The sequence below is a fragment of the Eriocheir sinensis genome, chromosome 20, assembly GCF_024679095.1.
Source record: "Eriocheir sinensis breed Jianghai 21 chromosome 20, ASM2467909v1, whole genome shotgun sequence".
NCBI lineage: Eukaryota > Metazoa > Arthropoda > Malacostraca > Decapoda > Varunidae > Eriocheir > Eriocheir sinensis.
In genome coordinates this window covers 14314515-14340923 of record NC_066528.1, presented here as the reverse complement: position 1 = coordinate 14340923, position 26409 = coordinate 14314515, and the positions used below count along the sequence as shown (strand labels likewise).

Here is a 26409-nt window from a genome sequence, read left to right as displayed (position 1 = left end):
AAGACCAAAACCTGAAGAGCTGTAGAGACTTTGAAAGCAAGGGAGAGGCAGAAAATAAACAAAATTCTCTACAACTTCTGGAAAATATGAAAAACGTAACAAAAACAAGAATCGATGGGAATAATCAGTTTGGAATTATGTGTAAATGCAAATACACGTAAAAGGAAAGTGAAAGTGAGAAGATAGACGAAGAAAACATTGTAAAAGAAAGTGAAAAAGAGCAAACACATCTAATTAGGAAGGTGAAAATGAGAAGGTAGACCGGGGAATAGTTTGTAAAAGAAAGTGAAAAGATGAAAGTGATAGACCAAGAAAACATTGTAAAAGAAAGTAATTAGGAGTAAACATATCTAAGAGGTTGAAAGTGAAAATGAGAAGGTAGACCGGGGAAAATTTTGTAAAAGAAAGTGAAAAGGTGAAAGTGAAAAGGTAGGCCAAGAAAACATTGTAAAAGAAAATGAATAGGAGTAAACATATCTAAGCGAGTGAAAATGAAAAGATAGCCCGGGGAAAATTTTGTAAAAGAAAGTGAAATGGAAACCAGCTCCAAGTCAAATGGAAAAGGACTACATCAAGGGTGGGGGAGGGAGGGGGGGGGGGCATTGCAAAGACTACCCCTCGAAACTACAACGAATGGGATCGGATCGGACGTAAAGGACAGACCGTGAAATACAACGTCTCTTTATTCTTTGTCTTACTTAACGCGACTTTTTTATTATTATTTTTTTTACACGCGGGGCATCGAACCGAGGTGTCCCGGAGCCGTGTCTGCCTAAGCCTCTCCGCCTGCTAAGCCTCTCACGACAAGAGGGGGTGGAAGGGGGAGGGGAAGGAGGGAGGGAGAGGGAGGGGTGTCTGTTGTGGTGCAACGGGACGGGGGAAAAAAATGTCGATGAACGTTGTTGGAAGCGAGGGACGGCTTGTGTGTGTGTGTGTGTGTGTGTGTGTGTGTGTGTGTGTGTGTGTGTGTGTGTGTGTGTGTGTGTCTGTCTGTGTGTGTGTGTGTGTGTGTGTGTGTGTGTGTGTGTGTGTGTGTGTGTGTGTGTGTGTGTGTGTGTGTCTATCTGTATGTCTGTCTGTGTCTGTCTGTCTGTGTGTGTGTGTGTGTGTGTGTGTGTGTGTGTGTGTGTGTGTGTGTGTGTGTGTGTGTGTGTGTGTGTGTGTGTGTGTGTGTGTGTGTGTCCGCAAGAGATAGATAGATAGAGATAGACAGACAGATAGATAGATAGATAGATAGATAGATAGAGATAGTTGCATAGTCAAATAAATAAAATAGAGAAATACACACACACAAAAAAAATGCAAAACAAAAACACAAACGAGAAAAACTGAAGAAACTTTTTTATTTTCTCTTCCCGGTGACAACTTTTCTCCTCTTTCCCATCCATAGTTCAGCATTACTCTTCCCATCAACCCCCATCTACAGCCCTTCACCAACCTCTCCCTTCAAGTTCCCATCCAACGTCCCCTATTACTCTACTCTACTCCAGTTTTTATTTAGCTTTTTCTTACCTGTGTCCGCCTGTTCTCCTCTTTCCCATCTTTAGTCCCGCCTTACTCTCTCATCAACTCCATCTACAACCCTTCATCTACCATCTACAACCCTTCAACTACCATCTACAACCTTTCATCTACCATCTACAACCCTTCAACTACCATCTACAACCCTTCATCTACCATCTACAACCCATCATTTACCATCTACAACCCTTCACCAACCTCTCCCTTCAAGTTCCCATCCACTGTCCTCCATTACTCTACCCCATCACCCCCCCATCCACAACTTGTATGACCCCATCTCTTTACGTTCCCATCACCAGCCCTTCACCAACTTATCCCTTCAAGTTCCCATCCACTGTCCCCCATTACTCTACCCCATCACACCCCCATCGATAACTTGTATGACCCCATCTCTTTACGTTCCCATCACCAGCCCTTCACCAACCTATCCCTTCAAGCTCCCATCCACTGTCCTCCATTACTCTACCCCATCACACCCCCATCCACAACTTGTATAACCCTATCTCTTTACGTTCCCATCACCAGCCCTTCACCAACCTATCCCTTCAAGTTCCCATCCACTGTCCTCCATTACTCTACCCCATCAAACCCTTATCCACAACTTGTATGACCCCATCTCTACGTTCCCATCAACAGCTCCTCACCAACTTATCCCTTCACGTCCCATCCACAGCCCGTATTACTCTTCTCCTTCACATTCCCATCCACAATGCATATGACCCTATCCCATCACATTCCCATCAGTAATCCTTCACCAACCTCTACTTTCACGTCCCATCAACAGCCCCAATTACTGTGCCCCATCACGACCCCATCCTCAGTCTCGTATGAACCTCTCTCCCTTCACTTCCCATCCACAGCTCTTCACCAATCTATCCTTTCAAGTTCCCATCCACAGCTTGTATGACCCTATCTATCCCTTCACGTTCCCATCAACAGACCCCCATTACTCTACCCCATCACCTCCTCCCCCAGTCTCGTATGAATCTCTCTCTCTCTCTCTCTCTCTCTCTCTCTCTCTCTCTCTCTCTCTCTCTCTCTCTCTCTCTCTCTCTCTCTCTCTCTCTCTTTCCCCCCCCCGTCTCTTCACAATCCTATCCTCAGCCCTGCATTAGCCTCGCACAATTTCCTCTTTCTTACGATCCCGCGAGAAAGAGATGCATTTGGCTGATCACCGACCCCTCCACTCCCTTCCCTCTTGATCCTTTGTGCCGCGAAGAAGCATTACCGCACAGGGTTCGGGGAGGACGCGAGTTGATGCTGGTGGCGGGGCTGGGCGATGGGGTGGTGGTGATGGTGGTAGTAGTAGTAGTAGTAGTAGTAGGAGGAGGAGGAGGAGGAGGCGGAGGAGGACGAGAACGAGAACGAGTACGAGGACTAGGAGGAGGCGGCTTAGGGGAAGGAAGGAGAGGAGGAGGAGGAGGTGGCTGAGGAGGAGGAGGAGGAGGAGGAGGAAAATTATTGGTATTATTATTATTATTAGTACTAGTATTAGATTGAAGAGAAAGAAGAGGCGGAACAGGCTATAAAATTTCTACTACTTAAAAGAAAACTGTTTGTAATAATGATCTAATTTATTTATTAGGTAATTCAGTGACAGCAAAACAGATTGAAGCACTTGGCGTATGATTTTGTGGGAACGTTCATTCACTCCAGTCGCAAAAGAGTAACAGCGGATGCGAATTTTGGGTGAGTTGGTGGTTTTCGAACTACGCTCTTCATCAGGAGGGCTGTTACAGTGCCAGACGACCCGATTCGAGAGGAAATACTGCCAATGACTGCCTTACCCTGCCTCGTTGGGATCACATTACCGCTCTCTCTTTACATCGGGATATTCTTTTTAGCTTAGACCGATTTTTTTTCCGCTGACAGGAGTGGTTGGTGTACCCCTGTGAGCGAGTGTGGTGGTGCGTGGTGTGTGGAGGTCCGGTTATATTAAGTTGTAGTAGTAGTAGTAGTAGTAGTAGTAGTAGTAGTAATAGTAGTAGTAGTAGTAGTAATAGTAGTAGTAGTAGAAGTAGTTAATGTGTCTGCCAGTATGATGTTTCAGGCTCTTTCGGGGACGGTACTGGCTGGTGATCACGAGTCGAGTTCATTATTTGACTTTGGTTTCTATTATTAGACTATGATTTCTCCTTTTGGCTACTCTACTCTATTTAGGAGCAGTAATTAGCGGGCTTTTTTTTTCATATTTTTTTTTTTTTTACGCCCTTGTACTGTCTCCTCTGCTGTAAAAAAAAGAAAAATGGTGAATAAATAACACACACACACACACACACACACACACACACACACACACACACACACACACACACACACACACACACACTTTTATTTTCACTCGTAATGTCAAGATTCTTTTTATATTACCACCGTTCTTGTGTATTTTAATCATAAGAGAAAGAAAGAAGAAAACCCCCCCATCAAAGAAAGGGAGGAAGAGAATCATATTAAACTTTCGCATAACTTGAAATATATATAAAAACGGGGGACTTGTATTTTCACTCTTTCACGATTCTTATGGTGTTGGTGTTCTTGTGTGTTATGATAAAAAGAAAAGGAAAAGTATAAAGAGAGAAAGAATAAGACAGAGAAAATATCCCGTCCTAAGAAAACACGGACAGGTAGAAATGTACATATATAGAACATTGTCAGGAATTAGGTGGGGTATGTGTACATGAGTGTTACGAGGGAAGGGAAGGGAAGGGTGTTGAGGGGGGGGATGGGTGTGTGCGTGTGTGGGGGGTGGGGGGGAGATAGATGAGGCCGTTGGGCGATCGACAAGTTAAAGGAGGACCAAAAAACCGTTGTCCAGGAGGGAGAAAGGGATTGAAGGGGTCGGGTGAGGTGCTTCGGGCTCCCGGGGTCTACGAGGTCACCAGGGGAAAAGTGCTGAGTGCCGATTCCTCGTCTAGATAACACACGCTTCTTCCTCCTCCTCCTCCTCCTCCTCCTCCTCCTCCTCTACTTGTTCCTGTCTCCTCCTTCTCCTCCTCCTCTTCTTCCTCTCGTCTCCTCCTCCTCCTCTTCTTCTTGTCTCCTCCTCCTCTTCTTCTTCCTGTCTCCTCCTCCTCCTCCTCCTCCTCTTCTTCCTCTTGTCTCCTCCTCCTCCTCCTCTTCTTCTTGTCTCCTTCTCCTCCTCTTCTTCCTCCTCCTCCTCCTCCTCCTCCTCTTCTTCCTCTTGTCTCCTCCTCTTCCTCCTCTTCTTCTTGTGTCCTCCTCCTCCTCTTCTTCCTCTCGTCTCCTCCTCCTTCTCCTCTTCTTTCTTCCTCCTTCTCATCTGATTTTTTTTTTAATTCTCCCTTGTGGCGTATTTTTTCTTTTCCTCTTTCTTTCTTTGTCTTCTTCCTCCTCTTCTTCCTCCTCCTCTTCTTCCTGTCTCCTCCTCTTCCTCCTCCTCTTCTTCTTCTTTCTCATCCTTCCTCCTCTTCATCTGATTCTTTTTCTTTCTTCTTTATGGCGTTTTTCTTCTTTTCCTCTTCTTCCTCCTCTTCCTCCTCCTCCTCCTCCTCTTCATTCTTCTCCTCTTCCTTCTCTTCCTTCCTCTTCGTACTTGTCTATTTTTCATTCTCCTTCTCCTTTTCCTCTTTTTCATTGTCTTTCTTCTCCTTTCCTCTTTGTTGTTTTCCTCTTCTTCTTTCTCCTCCTCTTCCTTCCTCTTCCTCCTCTTCCTTCTCCTTTTTCGTCCTTCTTGTTAACTGTCATCTTCCTTCTCTTTTTTTCTCCGTTTTCTTTCTCTTCTTCATTCTTCTTTTCCTCCTCCTTTGCTGTCATTCCTTTTTTCCTCCGCCTTCTTCTCCTCTTCCTCCTTCCTCTTCCTTCTCCTCCTTCCTCTTCATCTTCGTCTTCCTCCTCCTCATTTGTTGTCGTTGTCCTTCTCCTCTTCTGTTTTTTCCTTGTCTGCTTTCTCCTCCTCCTCCTCCTCCTCCTCCTCCTCTTCACCTCTCCACACATCTCCCTTTAAATTGTCTCCCTTATTTGTTTTCCTCCAGAATTGACTCGTGTGTGTGTGTGTGTGTGTGTGTGTGTGTGTGTGTGTGTGAGAGAGAGAGAGAGAGAGAGAGAGAGAGAGAGAGAGAGAGAGAGAGAGAGAGAGAGAGAGAGAGAGAGAGGAAAAAAATCGTAAGAGTAGTTTGTTCAAGTTTTAAAGTGTCTCTAGGATGACTGAAAACTTATCTTACTGTAATTAGGTTTGGTTAAGTTAGTATACCAGTAAAACTTTCTATCTTTTTTTTTTTTTTACAACAAAGGAGACAGCTCAAGGGCACAAAAAAAGGACACAATAATAAAAAAAGCCCGCTGCTCGCTGCTCCTAAAAAGAATCCAAAGAGGTGGCCGAAAAAAGAGTCAAAGTTATCGATATTTTAATACTGATTGTCATAACCTTGCTAATTATATGCTTCCACTCCTCCATTTGCCTCGCTGAATACGACTTTCTACTGTACTTTCTCCGTTTTTCCTGTTGTTCTTCCTTCCCTCCTTCCTTCCATCCTTTCTTTCCTGCCTTCCATCTTCCCATTTATTCCTGCTTGCTTGCTCTTTCTTTCCTGCCTTCCCTCTTCCCATTTATTCCTGCTTGCTTGCTCTTTCTTTCCTTGGTCGTTTTTCTTTTCCTTCCTTCCTTCCTTCCTTCCTTTCATCCTTCCGTCCTTCCTTCCTTCCTTTTTTCCTGCCTTTTTTTGTTTTTTTTCTTAATTTCGTTTTTTTTTATTCCTTCTCCTTCGAATTTTTCTTCACATTCTTAACTTCCTCCTTTCTGCTGTCCTGTCTTTTTTCCTTTACTTCTTCATTCCTTTCTGTCTTCTCTATTTCCTTCCAAACTCTCTTATTTCCCAATGCTATCCAAATCCCTTATGCAAGAGTTAACCAAGTGCTGTATTCTTTCATCCCTTTCACTGGTAAACTCTGAAACAGCCTTCCTTCGTCTGTATTTCCTCTTGCCTACAACTTAAACTCTTGCAGGAGGGGAGTATCAATACCTCTCCATCCGAAACTGACTTCTCCTCTGATGAAAAAAGGAAGGAGATGACGGAATGAATAAAAAACTTGGAGGGAAAGAAGAAAAAGGGGACGAGGGGTCATTCATTTCTATTTTCTTACATGGGAGCAGTGCTTAGCGGGCTTTTCTGTTTTTCCTATTTCCTATCTTGCTTTCATTTTCCTTTTTCCTTTCCCTCCTTTTTTTGCGCCTTGCTATTTCCTCTACTGTCAAACAACAACTGGAGAAACGTTATTTTGGTTATGGAATATTGGAGGTGAGGGAGGGGAAGGCAGGGACAGAAAGGGATGAAAAAGGAGACAGGAAGGGGATAGGAAGGGACTTGGGGGGGGGGGGGGGGGCGACAGCAACGGGTGGAGGAGGAATGGCCTTGGAGTTGCTTTCCTTACCGTAAAAAGAACCCGAAGAATCGTCAATTTGTTTACGGAATAAGGAGAGAGGGAGAAGCGAGGGACAGAAAGGTACGAGAATGGAAGAAGGAGGGGATAGGAAGGGCCTGAGGGGGTGACAACAACGGGCGGAGGATGAATGGCCTTTAAGATACTGAAGAACGTTATGATGTTGGTGGAGTATGGAGGTGAGGGGAAGGAAAGGACAGAAAAAGAATGAGAATGGAGACAGAAGGAGATAGGAAGGGTCTGTAGGGCGGCAGCGAATGGAAAAAAAAACACTGAAGAACCGTCATTTTGTTTACGGAATATAGGTGAAGGGGTTGGAGGGGAAGGCAGGGACAGAAAAGGTACGATTAAGAAGACAGAAGGAGATAGGAAGGGTCTGGAGGGCGTCAGCGAATGGAAAAAAACCCTGAAGAACCGTCATTTTGTTTACGGAATATAGGTGAAAGGGGTTGGAGGGGAAGGCAGGGACAGAAAAGGTACGATTAAGGAGACAGGGGAAATGGGAAGGGTCCGGGGTGCTATAGAAAACGGGGTAGGGGCGGAGGAAGAACGGGGGGGTCAACAAAACACTCGAGGAAGGGAGACGGAGAGGGCGAGGAGGTAGAGTGTTTGCCGGGGACACACACACACACACACACACACACACACACACACACACACACACACACACACACTCGCCCCTCGCCTCCCTGCCCGCCTCCACTCCCTTTGTTCCCTCGCCTCTTCGTTGCTTCATCTCGTCCTTCCTTCCGACGTTTTTGCTTGTCCATTCTCCTGTCTTCCTTCCCTTCCTCTTCTCTTCCTTTCTTTCCGGTTTGTTTCTTCGTTTCTTGGTTGTTCCTCTTTTTATTCCTTCCTTTTTCCCTTTTTTCCTGCCCTTCTGACAAGTCCTTTTTTTGTCTTTTGCTTCTTCCTTCCTTCCTCCTTTTTATTCCTGCTTGCTTGGTCTTCTTTTTCTCCTTGGTCGTTTATCTTTTCCTTCCTTTCTTCCTTCCTTCCTTCCTTCCTTTCTTGCTTCCTTCCTTCCTTCCTTCCTTCCTTCCTCTCTTTTTTTCTTTCTTTCTTCCTTCCTTCCTTCCTTTCTTCCTTCCTTTCTTCCTTTCTTCCTTCCTTCCTTCCTTCCTTCCTTCCTTCCTTCCTTTCCTCCTTTCTTCCTTCCTTTCTTTCTTTCTTCCTTCCTTCCTTCCTTCCTTCCTTCCTTTCTTCCTTCCTTCCTTCCTTTCTTCCTTCCTTCCTTCCTTCCTTTCTTCCTTCCTTCCTTCCTTCCTTTCTTCCTTCCTTCCTTTCTTCCTTCCTTCCTTCCTTCCTTCCTTCCTTCCTTCCTTCCTTCCTTTCTTCCTTCCTGCCTTCCTTCCTTCCTTCCTTCCTTCCTTTTTTTCTGCTTTTTTTCATTACGTCTTTTATTCCTTCCCTTCTCCTTCACATTCTTACTGGCTTCCTTCATTTCCTCCTTCCTGTCTTCCTGTCTTTCTTCCTTTACTTCTTCCTTCCTTCCTGTCTTTTCTATTTCCTTCCTAACTCTCTTATTTCCTTCCTTCTTTCCTCCATTCCTTCCTCTCCCTCCTTTCTCTCCCATTTCGTTCCTTCCATTCTTATTCCTTCCTTCCTTCCTCCCTGTTTTAATGCTTTTTCTTTCACTCCTTCATTTGGCTTTTTTAATTTTCTTTATTAATTTTTACTTTACTTTTCCTCCTTTCCTTTCTCCGTTTTTCCTGTTGTTCTTCCTTTCCTCCTTCCTTCCATCCTTTCTTTCCTAATTCATACCTTGTTTTCTTATTTCCTTCCTTTCTTCTTTCATTCCTCCTTTTTTTCTGCTTCTTCCTTTCTTCCTTCTCTCCTTTCTTTTTTCCTTCGTTTCCTATTTCCTTCCTTCTTTTTTCCTGCTTCTTCCTTTCTTCCTTCTTTTCCTCCTTTCTTCCTTTGTTTCTTATTTCCTTTCTTTCCTCCATCTATTTCCCTCGAGTCCCCCCCCAACCCCCCCCCCCTCGATCCCCCCCCACTTTGTCCATGCCCTGTAAATGCAAGGGGGGCAAAACTATTTCAATTACACCGGCGGAAAAGTGCAACCGTGGCCAAAGTTCGAATCCCGTTGCCAGCCAGAGTAATATCCTGGCCAGCCCTTTTTTTATAACTCAATTAAATGTTGGCGTTGGAAATGGAGAGGAAGAAAAGACCTACCATGGGGTTTCTTGTCATTTTTTACTAATACTTATTGCATCTTTTTTTTTTTCTTCTTCTTTTTCTTCTTCTTCTTCTTCTTCTTCTTCTTCGGTTTCGTCGTCTTGTTTTTGTTCTTCTTCTTCTTCTTCTTCTTCTTCTTCTTCTTCTTGTGTGTCTATGGAATTAAATAAACAAATAGTAAATAAATAAACGTATACATATTTACCTATTTCCATCAACATTTTTTCGCTCCTTTCAACCTTAAGAAAATACGAAAACAGCTATTTTTTTCACTATAAAGAATACGATATCAGTTAATTTTCACCTTAAACAATACATTATTTTTATCATTCTTATTTTCTCCTTATTTCCTCCTTTCCTTCCTCTCCTTTTCGCTGCCTTTCCTCCTTTCCTCCTTCATTCCTTCCTTCCTCCATCCTTCCTCTCTGCTTTCCTGTCCTTCCTTTTTCCCGCCTTGGCCTTGACCTTCCAATACTCGAGGCGGGCAAACAGGAGGAAGAGAGGAATTGAAGAGTCTGAATTGGGCGTGACAGGAGACAGTTATTGAAGAGTTCGTTAGCTCGTAATGAGGGGTGTAGATCCTGTTTTTCACGCCAATCGCTTTCTCTCTCTCTCTCTCTCTCTCTCTCTCTCTCTCTCTCTCTCTCTCTCTCTCTCTCTCTCTCTCTCTCGACTATATATCATTGTCTATTGAAGTTTAAGTGGCGTTTAACTTTCGTCCTTTTTCTTTTCTTCTTTTTTCTTCATCTTCTTCTAATTCTGTTTCTTCTTTTTCTTCTCCTTTTTGTTCTTGTTCTTCTTGTTCTTGTTCTTTTTCTTGTTCTTCTGTTCTTCTTCTTCTTCTTCTTCTTCTTCTTCTTCTTCTTCTTCTTCTTCTTCTTCTTCTTCTTCTTCTTCTTCTTCTTCTTCTTCTTCTTCTTCTTCTTCTTCTTCTTCTTCTTCTTCTTCTTCTTCTTCTTCTTCTTCTTCTTCTTCTTCTTCTTCTTCTTCCTCCTCCTCCTCCTCCTCCCATGTATTCATTAGAGGCCTAATTTATCTCACCTGTCTAATTAAATACTCCTCCCTCCACAGGTGTCGCCGCCGCCGCCACTGCTGCCTGGGAGGTGAGTCCTAATAGGGCGTGTTCTCATCCTGCTCCTCCTGCTCCTCCTGTTTCTGCTTCGGTCATTGCTTCTGTTCCTCCTCCTGTTCTTTCTTCTCTGATTCCTGCTTCTGAGTCGGCTATTGCTTTCACTCCTTTTCTTCCTCCTCCTGTTTTTGTTCCTGCTCCTTTTTTCTCCTCCTCTTTGTTTTTTTTCTCCTCCTCTTCTTCCTTCACCTTCTGCTTCATTTCCTCCTCCTGTTTCTGTTCCTGCTCCTTTTTTCTCCTCTTTGTTTATTTTCCTCCTCCTTGTTTTTTTTCTCCTCTTCTTCTTCCTTCATCTTCTGCTTCATTTCCTCCTTCTTCTTCTGTTTCTGCTCCTTTTTTCTCCTGCTACCTTTTGTTCCTCCTCTGTTTCTTTCCCTACTCCTCTTCTTCCTTCATCTTCTGCTTCATTTCCTCCTTGTTCTTCTGTTTCTGCTCCTTTTTTCTTCTTCTCTTTGTTTCTCCTCCTCTTCTTCTTCCTTCTTCTGCTCCTTTTCTTCCTCCTCCTTCTGTTCCTGCTCCTTTTTTCTCCTCCTCCCTTTTGCTCCTCCTCACTTCGTTTTTCCTCCGTCTCCTCTTCCTTCTGCTCCTGCTCCTTTTCTTCCTCCTGCTCCTGTTCCTCCTTCCCCTTCTACTTTTCTCCTGCTCCTTCCCCTTTTTCTCCTCCTCCTCCTTCTGTTCCTCCTTCTCTTCCTCCTATTTATACTTTTTTGTAGTTTTCTTTTTCATATTTATCTTTTACAGTTTCTATGATTATGTCCGTGGAAACTCTACTCAATGTGATTCGAGTTGAGGGCAAAAGGGAAATTAATTAAACGATCCTCTGAGACATAACTATACGAAGATGGAACAGCAATTATTAGGCATTTTTTACTGTAGAGAAAGCAGCTCCAGGGTAAAACATAAGTAACAAAAAAGCAAAACTCTCACGATTTATGGGAACTTTATGAATGAAATGTTAGAAAAAAGCAAAACTGGAGGGAAAGGAGAATTAAAAGTGGAAACATTTAGTACTTAAGGAATCTTGGTTTTGTAGATGATGACTTGTTTTTAGGTAATCTATCGGGAAAAGAAAGCCCTCATAGACGAGCGAGTAGCGGCGAGTAGCGGGCTTTTTTTGTACTCTTTTTGTTGCCCTTGAGCCGTATCCTCTGACGTAAAAAAAAAAAAGCGAGTAGCGAAGAGTAGCGGGCTTTTATTTTCTCTTTTTGTTGCCCTTGAGCCGTATCCTTTGACGTAAAAATAAATCATAAAGTCAACCAATTAAAACTGCCCCTGGAAATGCCCTAAACTCCTACGAAAGCCTTGTCAAATATGCATGATTGGGCGGCGTTATGTTTGAGAATGTTACCGAGGAAGGGTGAGGGAAGGAGCGGGGTTTCTGGACCAGGTTAGTGTACGTTGGCGATGGTTTTGTGTACTTACCAAACTTTAATAAGGCAAGAAGGGCCGTGCATCGTGTTTCGTCGGGCTAAAGTTTTCATGCTAAGTATTTCTCCACGCTGGGCTTTAATATATTTTCTCAAGGATCTTTTACGCGACAGTGATTGATTTTTGCTCCTTTGTTGGTCTCTCTCTCTTTTCTTAGACTTTTGGAACGGAGAGGAAAGGAATGGGTATGTGTGTGTATGTGTGTGTGTGTGTGTGTGTGTGTGTGTGTGTGTGTGTGTGTGTGTGTGTGTGTGTGTGTGTGTGTGTGTTTCACGAGTACATCCTTGGCTTTATCATCCTCTTTCCTCTTCCCTCTTTATCCCTCTTCTTTGCCTCCCCTTTCCTTTTCCTCTTAATCTCTCTTATCTCCTTCAGTACTGTTCCAGCACTCTTGTCTGTCTATCTATCTGTCTGTCAGTCTATGGGTGTGTGTGTTTGTATCTGCCTGTCTGTCATGTGTCTGTGTGCTTGTATATCTATCTGTCTCTGTGTGTGTTAGTGTATGTGTGTTTGTGTTTGTTTGTGTGTTTGCGTGCGCGCGGGCGTATATAACGTATCGTAGGTAAAAGTTTTAAAAGTTGTGTTTACCCTTCCTGGTGCTGGCGGTGGTGGTGGTGGTGGTGGTGCTACACGCCGCGGCCCGGGGGAGGGAAGGGCTAGCGTGATTTACGAATATGCTACACGGAAAATATACCGCCAATGAATTAAGAAAAACAGCGCGCACACTTTTATATTTTGCATAGACTCTGATAAATAATGTGTCGCTCTGCCTGTAAATAACGCGGGGGAAGAACACTACAAGGTTTTATGGTAGAGAGAGAGAGAGAGAAAGGGGAGGGGTAGAGAAAGGAAAAGAGGGAGAAAGGTAGAAAGGGGGAGAGAGAGTGGGAGAGAGAGAGTTGTGGAGAGTTGTGGAGAGAGAGTTGTGGAGAGAGTTGTGGAGAGAGAGTGGGGGAGAGAGTGGGGGAGAGAGTTGTGGAGAGAGAGTGGGGGAGAGAGTTGTGGAGAGAGAGTGGAGGAGAGAGTTGTGGAGAGAGTTGTGGAGAGAGTTGTGGAGAGAGAGTGGGGGAGAGAGTTGTGGAGAGAGAGTGGGGGAGAGAGTTGTGGAGAGAGAGTGGGGGAGAGAGTGGGGGACAGAGTGGGGGACAGAGAGAGAGAGAGAGAGAGAGAGAGAGAGAGAGAATGAGAGAGAGAGGTTGAGCGGTGTTACCTCACTATGTTCATGTGTGACAAGTTGCCCCGTCTCCCACACCTTCCACTCTTCACTGCTAACAACTACCGCCACACAAATACTGGCCCCCTTGAACACGACAGTTATAAATGGCCGTGCTGAGTATGCTTGTGCACGTGTGAGAAAAATAATTAGACTTCTGCTGGACCTGAAGGAACATGTGATTTGTTACATAAGAAAATAAATACAACAGGAATCAATTACTGACCCTCTTTAACACGACAGTAATAGATGGCAGAGATGAGTATGCTTGTTTACAGGAGGTGTGAAAAGAACTATACTGCTATTTAAACTAAAGGAATATGTGATTTGATAGATTGAAAAATGCAACTATATTACTACTACAACTAAAGAAATACATATATGATTAGGGAGATAAAAAATGCAACTATACTGCTATTAAAATTAAAGGAATATGTGATTTGATAGATTGAAAAATGCAACTATATTACTACTACAACTAAAGAAATATATGATTAGGGAGATGAAAAACGCAACTATACTGCCATTAAAACTAAAGGAATGTGTGATTTGATAGATTGAAAAATGCAGCTATATTACTACTACAACTAAAGAAATACATATATGATTAGGGAGATGAAAAACGCAACTATACTGCTTCTAAAACTATAGGAATATGTGATTTCATAGATTGAAAAATGCAACTATATTACTACTACAACTAAAGAAATACATATATGATTAGGGAGATGAAAAATGCAACTATACTGCCATTAAAACTATAGTAATGTGTGATTTGATAGATTGAAAAATGCAACTATATTACTACTACAACTAAAGAAAGATATGATTAGGGAGATGAAAAACGCAACTATACTGCTTCTAAAACTATAGGAATATGTGATTTGATAGATAAAAATATAGATAAATGGAAAATCAAAACATCCAGGTGATTTTTGTACTTTTCTTCCACAGTATTTAATATAAAGAAAATCGGTTTATTTGTTTGAATGTTAAGTGTACGTAAAAGTGAGGCTGTTTATCCTTTACTTCTAAATTCTCTTCTGCCTGTTTTAACCTCGTATATCAAAAACAAAATGAGTGTGTATGTATCTTTTACAGTGAGGGGTTATAGAGAAAATCGGTTTATATGTTTGAATGTTAAGTGTACGTAAAAGTGAGGTTGTTTATTCCCCATCTAAATTTTCTTCTGCCTGTTTTAACGTCGTCTATAAAAAAAGTGTGTATGCATTTTTTACTTTTAGGGGTTATAGAGAAAATCGGTTTATTTGTTTGAATGTTAAGTGTACGTAAAAGTGAGGCTGTTTATCCTTTACTTCTAAATTCTCTTCTGCCTGTTTTAACCTCGTCTATAAAAAAAATGAGAGTATATGCATTTTTTACTTTTAGGGGTTATAAAGAAAATCGGTTTATAGTTGGAATATTAGGTGTGTGCAAAAGCGAAGTTGTTTATCATTTGCTTCTCTACTTTAGTGTGATCGTTTTAGCTTCGTCTGCTTAAAAGAATGAGTGTGATTTATCTTCTTTTTACAGTAGAGGAGGCAACACAGGGTAAAACAGAATAAATAAGCAGAAAACCCGCCGTGTGTGTGTGTGTGTGTGTGTGTGTGTGTGTGTGTGTGTGTGTGTGTGTGTGTGTGTGTGTGTGGTCCTTATGGTGACCTTGGATAGTAGAATAGTGGAGGTATAGACAGAGGCAGCAGACTAGGCCGCAGGGGGACGCAGCTGCAACCCAATACCGGCGGGATAGTGAAACACGGATGCTTTTTACCGCAGACTTTTTGGCTCCTTTAAAATTTACATAGGCGCATGCGGAAACGTTACACTGCAATGCACCCGAAAATTTACGTTCCCTTTCGAAACTAAGGTTGGGGAGGAGATTCAAATAGTAAAGAGAAAGTTTAATTACCGTAACCAACAACCGCAGCAGACCACGGGAAGCACATATGTCCTTTCTTTAATGACTACAGAAGGGGTTCCCAATCGTTATTTACCCATTGCTCCATTGTCCACACTTCCTTTCACTCATTACCCCTCATTGCTTATGCTTTAAAAATCATATTTTACATACATACTTTGAAAAAAGATATTAATATATTTGTATGTTGTACATTGTGCAGATGTAAATACCTTTTAAATGAAAAAATGACAGAGAAAGACATTCAGCCTGTCATAATTTCAAACCTAACACATTGTGTAACGCCACTGACACCCACTTTACTACATGTCCACACGACCTCTGTGTGTCACGAAACACACGAGAAAATAATCCACACCTGGCATGTATTTTTATCAGCTCCAGTGATAGAACCTGCGGCCGGCTAAATGAGAAAGCCACTCCTTAATGAGTCGGCCGAAGAGGTACCCCCTGGCTTAGTGTGTTTGCGAGGCTTTCTGCATCAGGCAGGTCAGTCACTGTATGATTTTACTTTTTTTCTGGTCGCCCTGTGGCTCCCTATTACCCCACAGAAAAGATCAAATTACCACACTCGGGTAATTCACCTTAGATTAAGAACTCCTAGACTCTAGGATATTTACTATTACCCCTGGAAAATAAAGACGGTGCTGACTTAGGTAGAACGAAACATGTAGTACTATGAACATCATTTTATATTAAACACTCGTCTGAAACCGCCAATAATAGTTGCAACGTCCATCCGAAAATTTACTTTCGAAACCAGAGTTGAGATTCGAGTAGTAAAATATGGGTGTGATTACCGTAGAGTAGCCAAACGACCTTGACCGATCCCAGCAACCACATATTCAGCTTTTAATGAATATAGAGTACTTACTGTAACCTAAGTATGAAAAAGAGGTGCTGACGTAAGCAGAACGGAATATGGAGTGCGACGAAAACTCTTATAAATTAAACACACCTCTACAAACACCAGTCATAGTTTCAACGTCCAGTTCCCCAACACGCGACACTTTCCGACCAGACTGATGATAAGGAAAAAGAGAAATTAACGTACGGCCTGAACTGATGTTTGCTGTCACTCAAAATAATTACTTTCTGTGTGTGTGTTTGTTTGTGTGTGTGTGTGTGTGTGTGTGTGTGTGTGTGTGTGTGTGTGTGTGTGTGTGTGTGTGTGTGTGTGTTTGCATGCGTGGTGGGGATTTATTCCTCTATCGGGAAAAGCATTAGTGTTGTCGGCCAAAGAGACCCAATAAATACGAAGCGAAATGGTTGTGGTGGTGTTGATGGCGGCGGCGGCTGTGGTTTTGGTGGTGGTGGTGGTGGTGGCGGTGGTGGTGGTGGTGGGGATGAAAGTGGTATTGGTGATGATTATGGGGAAAGGAGCAGCAATGGTAGTATTTTCATTATTATTATTATTATTATTATTATTATTATTATTATTATTATTATTATTATTATTATTATTATTATTATTATTATTATTATTAGTGGTAGCAGTAGTAGTAGAGAGTATAGAGGAAAGATAATAGATAGATAGATAGATAGATAGATAGAGAGAGAGAGAGAGAGAGGTGTCGTTTTGGTCATTCATCACTTCTATAAATCATTTTCCTTTCTTCCCTTTCAAAATAAAATAAATCCTCGTGGTGGTAATTATCGTCACAGAGTCATAACTACACAAATTCGCTTCCCTTCTGCCGGACACCAAATTACGCAAGCGGCGGCCCATTAATTACCACTCGCTTAATTAAAACCTCTACTCTAATTAATGCCGCATCTACCTGTCTACCTTCACGATTTACTGCCAGGTGAGAGCAATGTGGCGGTGGTTGTGGTGGTGGTGGTGAGGTTGGGTGGTGGTGTTGTCGGGTGGATGTGAACTATTATGGTGGTGATGGATGTGGTGGTGTTGATGGTTGTGGTGGTAAGTTGTGTGGTGATATGTTGGTGTGGTAGAAGTGGTGGTAGTGTAGTGTGGTGGTGTCTGATGGATGTGTACTAGTGTGGTGATGATGGATGTGGTGATAGTGATGGTTGTGGTGGTGATTGCTGTGGTAGTTGGTTTGTTAGTGGTGTTCTGGTGTGGTAGAGGTGATGGTGATTGGTGTATTTGTATGAGTGTGGTGGTAGTGAATTGGTGGTATTGATATGGTGGTGTTGTGGACTGGTGTGGTGAATGGTGCATTAATGGTGTCATGATATAGTAGAGCTGGTGACTGTGATGTTGTGGTGTGATGTGGTGGTGAATGGTGATGGTGAGTGGAGTGGCGTCAAATACATTAGTGGGAATGGTGAGGTTATGTGGTGACTGGTTATCTGTGGTGTGGTGATCGCTGTGTGGTAAGTTCTTAATGTGCAGCAGGGGTGTCGGTGAGAGGTGGACATATTACCATCATTTGTCACCTTGTCAGATTGTGTTTAAGCGGAGAGGAAATTTATGCCGTTTTGAGCCCGTAAGTTGGACACAGCAGCAATATATATAGAGCATTCTGTATCACACTATAAACCCGTATTCTTAAACATATCGTCGCATAAGATCCCCAGTTTGAAAAGCCTCTCGTGGAAGGTCCTTGGGTTTTCCTGGACTGTTTTGGGCAGGGGTATGGAGTCGGAGTCGGTGGAGTCGGCTACTTTTGGCCGGAGTCGGAGTCGGTAAAAACATCCCCGACTCCGACTCCTTAACGTAATCATTTATCGTGTAATGTAGTTGTGAAGTTTTTTTATCTTTTACATTATCTAGATGTTGTCTATATAAAGTACACGTAATTTGGATGTAATTACATGTAAGAAAAAGGACCTCAAGGGAGTCTACCAGCACTACAGGCAGCATCTAAAAAAAAAAAGAAAAAGTTTTGCAATAGAGGGGGAGGGGCAGGGGGGCCGGAGTCGGAGTCGGAGTCGGAGTCGGAGTCGGAGTCGCAACTTTAAAATTTCCCGGAGTCGAAGTCGGAGTCGGAGTCGGAGTCGGAAAATTTGATCTCCGACTCCACACCCCTGGTTATGGGATGCTTGGTGATAGTTTTACACGACTTCTGCATCTTGAGCGGAATAAAAAAGAAAACAGCAAAGAAAGACCGATTAATCTTCTCTGTGGCCTTGGGAAATAGTGGTAATGGGAGCCAGGTACGTTTAGAATATGGATCATAGTCCGACACATACACCATGTCCGTTTGGGTGGGGTCTAAGCACCGTTGCCAGATTATCGTACTCATAGCCTCGTATATAGCGGTTTTTGAGCCATGCCCATAACTATTGCCAAAAACGCACCGATAATTAACCATTTTAACGATAACTATATATGAAGGCAGTTATTGAGGTCGAGGAGGCAGTTTAGGGGTTGGAAATTGGCAAGCATGGGAGGATGAGTACGACAATCTGGCAACGTTGGATCCGAGCCTCCTTACAGCTCTGCCACATCACCCTCTGTTCATCTCTCTCTCTCTCTCTCTCTCTCTCTCTCATATGCCGGCTATTTACTATTTGACATCGTGTACTAAATATTCTGTAGACCAAAGGCTATATTTGTCTGCGCTATGGCCAGGGGACTCTCCAAACTGAACCCGCCCAATTGAACTTTATATAGCTGAGTGCAACTATAGCATAATTTTGTAACACTAATAACGAATATGCGAAAGTGAGGGCTAGATAAAGTAGACAGGAGAAAGTAGGTGTGCGTGTGTGTGTGTGTGTGTGTGTGTGTGTGTGTAGATAGACAACTCATGTAGAGGTGATATAAATAGGAGTAATAAATATGGCAGAGAAAAAAGTAATAATGACAATAATAACGAGACAATTATTTTCTTCTTCACCGTCTATTAGCTGATTGCGGAAATTGTTTTGAATAAGTGATGAAAATAATAAAAAAGTGGTAATAATCATAACAATAGTAATGAGAAAAGGGTTTGATTCTACACCGAGCTTTGCCGCTTCCATTTCCGGCTTGTTCTTGTCATATAAAAAAAAAAATAGCAGTAAAAATATAATAGATAAATAGTTTCTTCTTCTCCATAATATATATAGTGGAGAAAAAAGTAATAATGACAATAGTAACGAGAATTTATTAGATTCCTCTTCAGCGTGAGATACAGTTCATATATAAGTGATGATATAAACAAGCAATTATAAATATGGTAAAAAAAGGCGTAATAATAATAATAATAATAATAATAATAATAATAATAATAATAATAATAATAATAATAATAATAATAATAATGATAACAATAATGAGAAAAACGTTTACTTTTCACCACGCCTTGTCTCTTTCATTCCCATCTTGTCTTCGTCATAAAATAGAAAGAAATATAACAGTTACAATAAAAGAGATATATAATGTCTTCTTCAACATATCGGGTCGTATATGACATTTCATCGTCCAAAAACACATAACCGACAAGGCTTTCGTAGGAGTTGTGGGCATTTCCAGGAGTAGTTTTATGACCCTGGCGGTAGTGTGACCCTTCCTCTGTGCTATGAACCTGAAGAAGCACTCATTAGAACCCGACTGACCCCCTCTTTGACCTATAGAAATAGCTGATGTGAGAGGCGAAGGTGTGTTATTATACCGACGATAAATACAAAAGAGTAAAAGATATTAATGACAGTAAAAACGATAATTAACTAGTTGCTTCTTTCACCGTGCCGTGGATGAGTCATGTGGAGGTGATGATATAAGTAGCAGTGACAAATTATGATAAAAAAAACATAAAAAAAATAATAATAACAATAATGAGAAAAAAGGTTGATTCTCCTCCTCGCTTTCCCTTTTCCACTTCCAGCTTCTCCTCGTCTTGGATAAATAATATAAAAAAATACTAATGAGAATAAGAACAGATAGGTTGATTCTTCTCCTCGCTTTCCCTTTTCCACTTCTAGCTTCTCCTCGTATTAGTGATAAATAATATAAAAAATACTAATGAGAATAAGAAGAAAAGATAGGTTGATTCTCCTCCTCGCTTTCCCTTTTCCACTTCTAGCTTCTCCTCGTCTTGGATAAATAATATAAAAAAATACTAATGAGAATAAGAACAGATAGGTTGATTCTTCTCCTCGCTTTCCCTTTTCCATGTGTTGCTTCTCTTCGTCTTAATGATAAATAATAGAAAAAAATACTAATGAGAATAAGAAGAACAGATAGGTTGATTCTTCTCCTCGCTTTCCCTTTTCCATTTGTAGGTTCTCCTCGCCTTGGATAAATAAAAGAAAAAATACCATTGAGAATAAGACGAAAAGATAGGTTGATTCTTCACCACTCCAGGTTGCCCCGTCACATAATGGAAGAAAAATATAACTGATAATAATAAGGAAAGAGAGTTTGTTCTACACGCGTTCCCAACTTGTCCCTGTCATGTAATAGAAAAAGAATATATATAACAGGACACCTCTCCTCCCGAAATTGACCTACCTTTCGGCCACTCCTGTAACTCTTTTTAGGAGCAGTGAGTAGCGGGCTTTTTTTTCACATTTGTTTCCTTTTTTTATGCCCTTGAACGGACTCCTTTGCTTTAAAAAAAAAAAATACAGATACACAATATGCTTCTTCATTTCGTTTTGCCATGTTTTCCTCATCGTATAATAAGAATAAAATATAACATTGACAATAAAAGGGATAATGAGTTAGTTTATCACTTTTTTCCTTCTTCCAATCTTAGCTTTGCCTCTTCTTATATTAATAAACACAACGATGAACATAAGAAAGACGAAGAGTTAATTTCTGCTTCACCACGCGTTCCCATCTTTTCCTCGTCACATAATAAGAATAAAATATAACATTGACAATAATAAAAATGATAAGTTAATTTCTGATTCATCACGGTTTGCTTCTTCCATTCTTAGCTTTTCCTCTTCTTATATTAGTAAAAACAACGATGAACATAAGAAAGATAGAGAGTTAATTTCTTCTTCACCGTGTTGTCATCTTTTCCTCGTCGTATAGTAAAAATAAATCGCAATGACAAAAAGGATAACAGTTCTTTCCTTATCCCGAAGCCTGCATCTCCCATTTCTAGCTTGCCGTCGTCATATGATAGAAAATTGATAAAAAAATAAGAAAATATAGAAGAGAATGAAGTTGAGAGTAAAGGAAGGAAGGAAGGTAGAAAGAAAATAATAATGACAAGAAGAGAGCAAGGAATGACGGGAGAATATATAATGAAAAGCTGAACTATAGAAGAGCAAGAAGCTGACATTCACAACCAAACTAAACTATTCCCAAATATTTACTTGCCTCACTATGCCTCGCCTCCTCCATTCCCAGCTTGTCTTCTCGTCATAAAATAGAAAGAAATATAACGACAACAAAAATTAGAATAGGGTTAGTTTCTGCTTCACCGTGCCTTGCCTCTCCTATTCCCGGCATGTTCTCGTCACCTCACCGTCCCCGCACCGCCGCCACGCCACCGCTGCCCTGCCCGCCCCCCCGCCGCCCCACCGCCACCACCCGCCCCGCCCCCCACCGCCCCCTGCCGCCCCTGCACCACCCCGCGCCCTGCACCGCCACCCCGCCGCCCCTGTACCGCCGCCCCCACCATCCCCGCCTCCATTCCGTCCGGCTGGCTCGTAATGTTCCCGCGATTGTCACTGCTCACGAGAACTCAACCGTGTCTCGTTAATGGCTCTCGTTTTTACCCGCCCCGACCAAAGCGTCTATTTATTCACTGGGCTTTTTGTGGGGTGGGGGCTGAGGTGTGTGTGTGTGTGTGTGTGTGTGTGTGTGTGTTTTATCCTCTGTACGCTTTTGCTTTTCGGTGTTACTTTTTTTTTCCTATTTTACCGACCAGAGAATTTATTTGCCGTATTTTGTGTTGTTTTTCTTTGTGTTTTTCCATTTTCTTTTATTTTTTTCTGTGTTTTTTTGTGTGTTTATTTTTCCTTTATATGCTAATCATTTGCTGTTTATTTGCTGTTTTTTTCCTTTTATTTGCTACATATTTGCTTTTTTTCCTTTTATTTGCTACATATTTCCTTTTTTTTTCTTTTATTTGCTACATATTTGCTTTTTTTCCTTTTATTTTCTACATATTTGCTTTTTTTCCTTTTTATTTTCTACATTTTTGCTTTTTTTCCTTTTATTTTCTACATATTTGCTTTTTTTTCCTTTTATTTGCTACATATTTCCTGTTTTTTCCTTTTATTTGCTACATATTTGCTTTTTTTCCTTTTATTTGCTACATTTTTGCTTTTTTTCCTTTTATTTGCTACATTTTTGCTTTTTTTCCTTTTATTTGCTACATATTTGCTTTTTTTCCTTTTATTTGCTACATATTTGATTTTTTCCTTTTATTTGCAAGATATTTCCTTTTTTTCCTTTTATTTGCTACATATTTGCTTTTTTTTCCTTTTATTTGCTACATATTTGCTATTTTTTCCTTTTATTTGCTACATATTTGCTTTTTTTTCCTTTTATTTGCTACATATTTGCTATTTTTTCCTTTTTATTTGCTACATATTTGATATTTTTTCCTTTTATTTGCTACATATTTACTATTTTTTCCTTTTATTTGCTACATATTCGCTGTTTTTTTTCTTTCTTTATTTTCGACTCATTTTCCTAGTTCTTTGTCCGTGTCTGTCTCCCTCTGTTCACCTGTCCCACTGTCTGTCTGTCTGTCTTTTCAATTAATTTCCATTTTTGGTGTTTTATTTTTTAATTAACCTAAGCGACTGTTGATTACATGTTATTTTTTGTGGGTGTTTGAGATAATGGATTGCTTTTTCTTTTTTTTTCTTTTTTTTTTTTCTTCAGCAGAGGAGACAGCTCAAGGGCAAAAAAAAAAAAAATTATGAAAAAAAAACCCGCTATTCGCTGCACCTATAAAAAGCTCAGAGGAGTGGCTGAAAGATAGGTCAATTTCGTAGTCGCTTCTGTTTTTATCATTACCATTTTTGTTATTTAATCAGTCTAACTATTTATTTCTGTTTTATTTGCTTCTTTTATTCTGGGGTGTTTTCCTTTTTTCTTAGGGTAAAGGAATCAGCTCAAGGGGAGAATTATATGAGAACAAAAAATCTCCCTCCTTAATACTGTTTTCCTCTCTGTTTTTCTTTATATTCTCTAAGTAGTGGGTTTTTTTTCATTGTTTTTTTTTACGCCCTTGAACTGTCTCCTCTGCTGTAAAAAAAAGTGTTTGACATGGCAACGAGTTCTTCAATACGTTTTTCCTTTTAACTTTTTTCTTCTGTTTAATCTAAGACACTTTATTATTTATTGGTTTCCTTAAGAATGTGGAAGCTTGCTGTGTGATCCTCCTACGTTTATTTTTTTTGTTAATATGTCTTATAAATCCCGCTCCTTATTACTGTTTTCCTTTCTCTTTTCCTTTATATTCAGTAAGTGTTTGACATGGCGAGACGAGTTCTTCAATACATTTTTCCTTTTGACTTTTTCTTCTGTTTAATCTAAGACACTTTATTATTTGTTGGTTTCCTTGTGAACGTGGGAGCTTGCGGTGTGAGCCATCTACGTTTTTTTATTATTACTGTTTTCCTTTCTGTTTTTCTTTATATTCAGTAAGTGTTTGACATGGCGAGGCGTTCTTCAATATATTTTTTTTTCTTTTATCTTTTTCATTTTAATTTATCTAAGACACTATTTATCATTTCTTGGTTTCCTGGTGAGTGTGGGTTTAGTTTTTCATTTTAATTTATCTAAGACACTATTTATTATTTCTTGGTTTCCTGGTGAGTGTGGGTTTAGTTTTTCATTTTAATTTATCTAAGACACTATTTATTATTTCTTGGTTTCCTGGTGAGTGTGGGTTTACTTTTTCATTTTAATTTATCTAAGACACTATTTATCATTTCTTGGTTTCCTGGTGAGTGTGGGTTTACTTTTTCATTTTAATTTATCTAAGACGCTATTTATTATTTCTTGGTTTCCTTAAGAATGTGGAGGTTGCTGTGTGATCCTCCTACGTTTATTTTTTTGTTAATATGTCTTATAAATCCCGCTCTTTATTACTGCTTTCCTTTCTCTTTTCCTTTATATTTTCCTTCATTTTTTCTTTTATCTTTTTTCTTTTAATTTATCTAAGACACTTTATTATTTATTGGTTTCCTTAAGAATGTGGAGCTTGTGATGTGATCCTCGTACGTTTATCTTTTTGTTAATCTATCTTATAAATCCCTCTCCTTATTACTGTTTTCCTTTCTGTTTTTATTTATATTCAGTAAGTGTTTGACATGGCGAGGCGATCTTGAGTACATTTTTTCTTTTATATTTTTTCTTTTAATTTATCTAAGACACTATTTATTATTTGTTGGTTTCCTTGTGAGTGTGGGTTTACTTTTTCATTTTAATTTATCTAGAACACTATTTATTATTTGATAGTTTCCTTGTGAACGTGGGAGCTTGCGGTGTGTTCCTCGTCCTACGTTTCCTTTTGTTAATCTGTCTCATAAATCAACCTTACTCTATCACTGCTTTACTTCTACTTTTACTTTCAAGAGGAGAGCATCGAGACACCACTCCTCCCGAAATTGACCTCTCTTTTGCCCACTCTATTACTATTTTTTTTATATTATTGGGGCAGTGATTAGCGGGCTTTTTTTCTCATTATTGTTTTTTTTTTTTTTCCTTGAGCTGGTTCCTTTACTGCAAAAAAAAAAAAATACCTATATGTGTGAAGGGGGGTGGGGGAGGATGTGATTGATTGTGTATATTTGGTTGTTTTTCTGCATAATATATTACGTTGTTTTTCCTTGTTTCTTCTTCAATATTTCAAAATCTTCCACTCACTTTATTTCTTTTTCCTTTACTTTTCTTTCTTTCTATTTATTTTCAAGTGTGAAATTTAGCAACATGGTACAACTCTTTTCTCTTTCGCCTCCTCCTCCTCCTCCTCCTCCTCCCACTCTTGCTACCACGATCCCTACTTTTAAGGCAATTTCTCTCTCTCTCTCTCTCTCTCTCTCTCTCTCTCTCTCTCTCTCTCTCTCTCTCTCTCTCTCTCTCTCTCTCTCTCTCTCTCTCTCTCACGTGAACGAAAAGGAAAAAGATGACCTGAGATTGGATTGACTGAGATGCAGTTCTAGTTGTGGTGGTGGTGGTGACGGTGGTGGTGGTGGTGGTGGTGGTGGTGACGGTGGTGGTGGTGACGGTGGTGGTGGTGACGGTGGTGGTGACGGTGGTGGTGGTGGTGGTGATTGGTTCTTGGCCGTCAGATCAGAGTCAGACATCGACGCTGATTAACTGTTTGAGGAAAGGAGGAGGGAGGAGAGGAGAGGAGAGGAAAGGAGAAGGGAGGGAAGGAGAGGAGGAAGGGAAGGAGCAGGGAGGAAAGGGTGAAAAGGAAGGGAAGGAGAGAAGGTAGGAAAGGAGAGGAGGGAGGAAAGGAGACATGAGGGAAAGGGGAGAGGAAAGGAGGAAAAGGGAAGAAAGAAGAAGAGAGGAAAGAAGAAGAGAGAAAAGGAGGGAGGAAAATAGGGAAGGGAGGAAACGGGGATAGGGGAGGAAAGGAGAGAAAGGCATGAAAGGAGGAGGAAAAGGGAGGAAAGGAGAAAAGGGAGGAAAGGGAAAGAAGGGAGAAAGGAAGAAAAATTGTGGAAGAGAGATAAGATAGGAAAGGGGAGAAGAGAGGAAAGGAGGAAGAGGAAGGAAAGGTGGAGGGAGGGAGGGAAGGAGGAGGGAGAAAAGGAGAAGGGAGGAAAGAAGGAGAAGAGAAAGAAGGAGGAGTTGGGTTTGTCTCTCCCTTTTGTCTTTCTCTTGCTAACATTTTTTTATTCTTTTATTTTATGCAATGGAGGCAGCTCAAGGGCAACAAAGTAATACACACAAGCACACACACTACCCTCTCGGCATCGCACAAACAACAAAACAGAATAAGACAAAAGTATATATAACTGAGAGAAAAAAAATTCAGAACACCAGATTAGTTGCATAATGAAACAGCTTGGATAATAAATGAGGCCTAACTTAACTAAACATGTTCCTGCAAGTTTCACATTTGTCTCTATTAAAATTTGACAACGGAGCGGAAGAAAAAATGCCGTGGGGTATTATGATGCGGGAAATAAGGAGAAAAATATTAGACTTCATAACAAAACATGGACAAAACGAGCTATAGAGTTTATGGTGCGGTGGATAAGAGGAAATGTACTAAACTTGATAACAATAAAGGAAAGAAACAAGCCTTAGAGCAACGTTTCCCAACCTGGGGTGCTGCCGCCACCTGGGGTGCTGAAATCAATTTTAGGGGGTGCTGGGAAGCGGTGCTTGTATGTCGGTGAAATATTAGTTCCTAGCAAGACGTCCTTTAAACCACAGAGTGTTCAAGTCATTTTGTGAAGAGATGGGAAGTGAACATCAGGTGCTTCTTTTCCACACCGAAGTGCGGCGGCTCTCCCGTGGAAGCATCCTGACCCGTATTGCGGAGCTCACTGATGAGATTGCAATATTTCTCCGCGAGTGTCTCAGTGATGTCGCTGAAAATTTTGAGGACGAAAACTTCACCCTCTCCCTCTCCTATTTGGAAGATATTTTCAGTCATTTGAATGACCTCAATTAACTTGTCCATGCAAGGCATGTTTGCTAATAATATTGATTGTACAGAAAAAGTAGAAGCCTTCAAGAAAAAACAAAACTATCACAGTGGGAGCGTCGAATCCTGGGACGGAATGTGGGAA

At 40.9% G+C, this 26409-nt stretch overlaps 1 protein-coding gene across 25 annotated transcripts in view; it reads left to right on the top strand.

The window, feature by feature from the left end:
* LOC127001217 (uncharacterized) overlaps positions 1–26409 on the top strand; it is a 107388-nt gene that overhangs the window by 57956 nt on the left and 23023 nt on the right. For all 25 annotated transcript variants that reach the window (XR_007754898.1, XR_007754896.1, XR_007754917.1 and 22 more), the window contains exon 3: positions 10171–10202. Coding sequence is in view for 1 of the 25 variants with exons in the window: in XM_050865446.1 (XP_050721403.1) it covers positions 10171–10202 (32 nt within the window). In the remaining 24 variants the exon portion in view is untranslated. The remainder of the gene's footprint in view (positions 1–10170; positions 10203–26409) is intronic.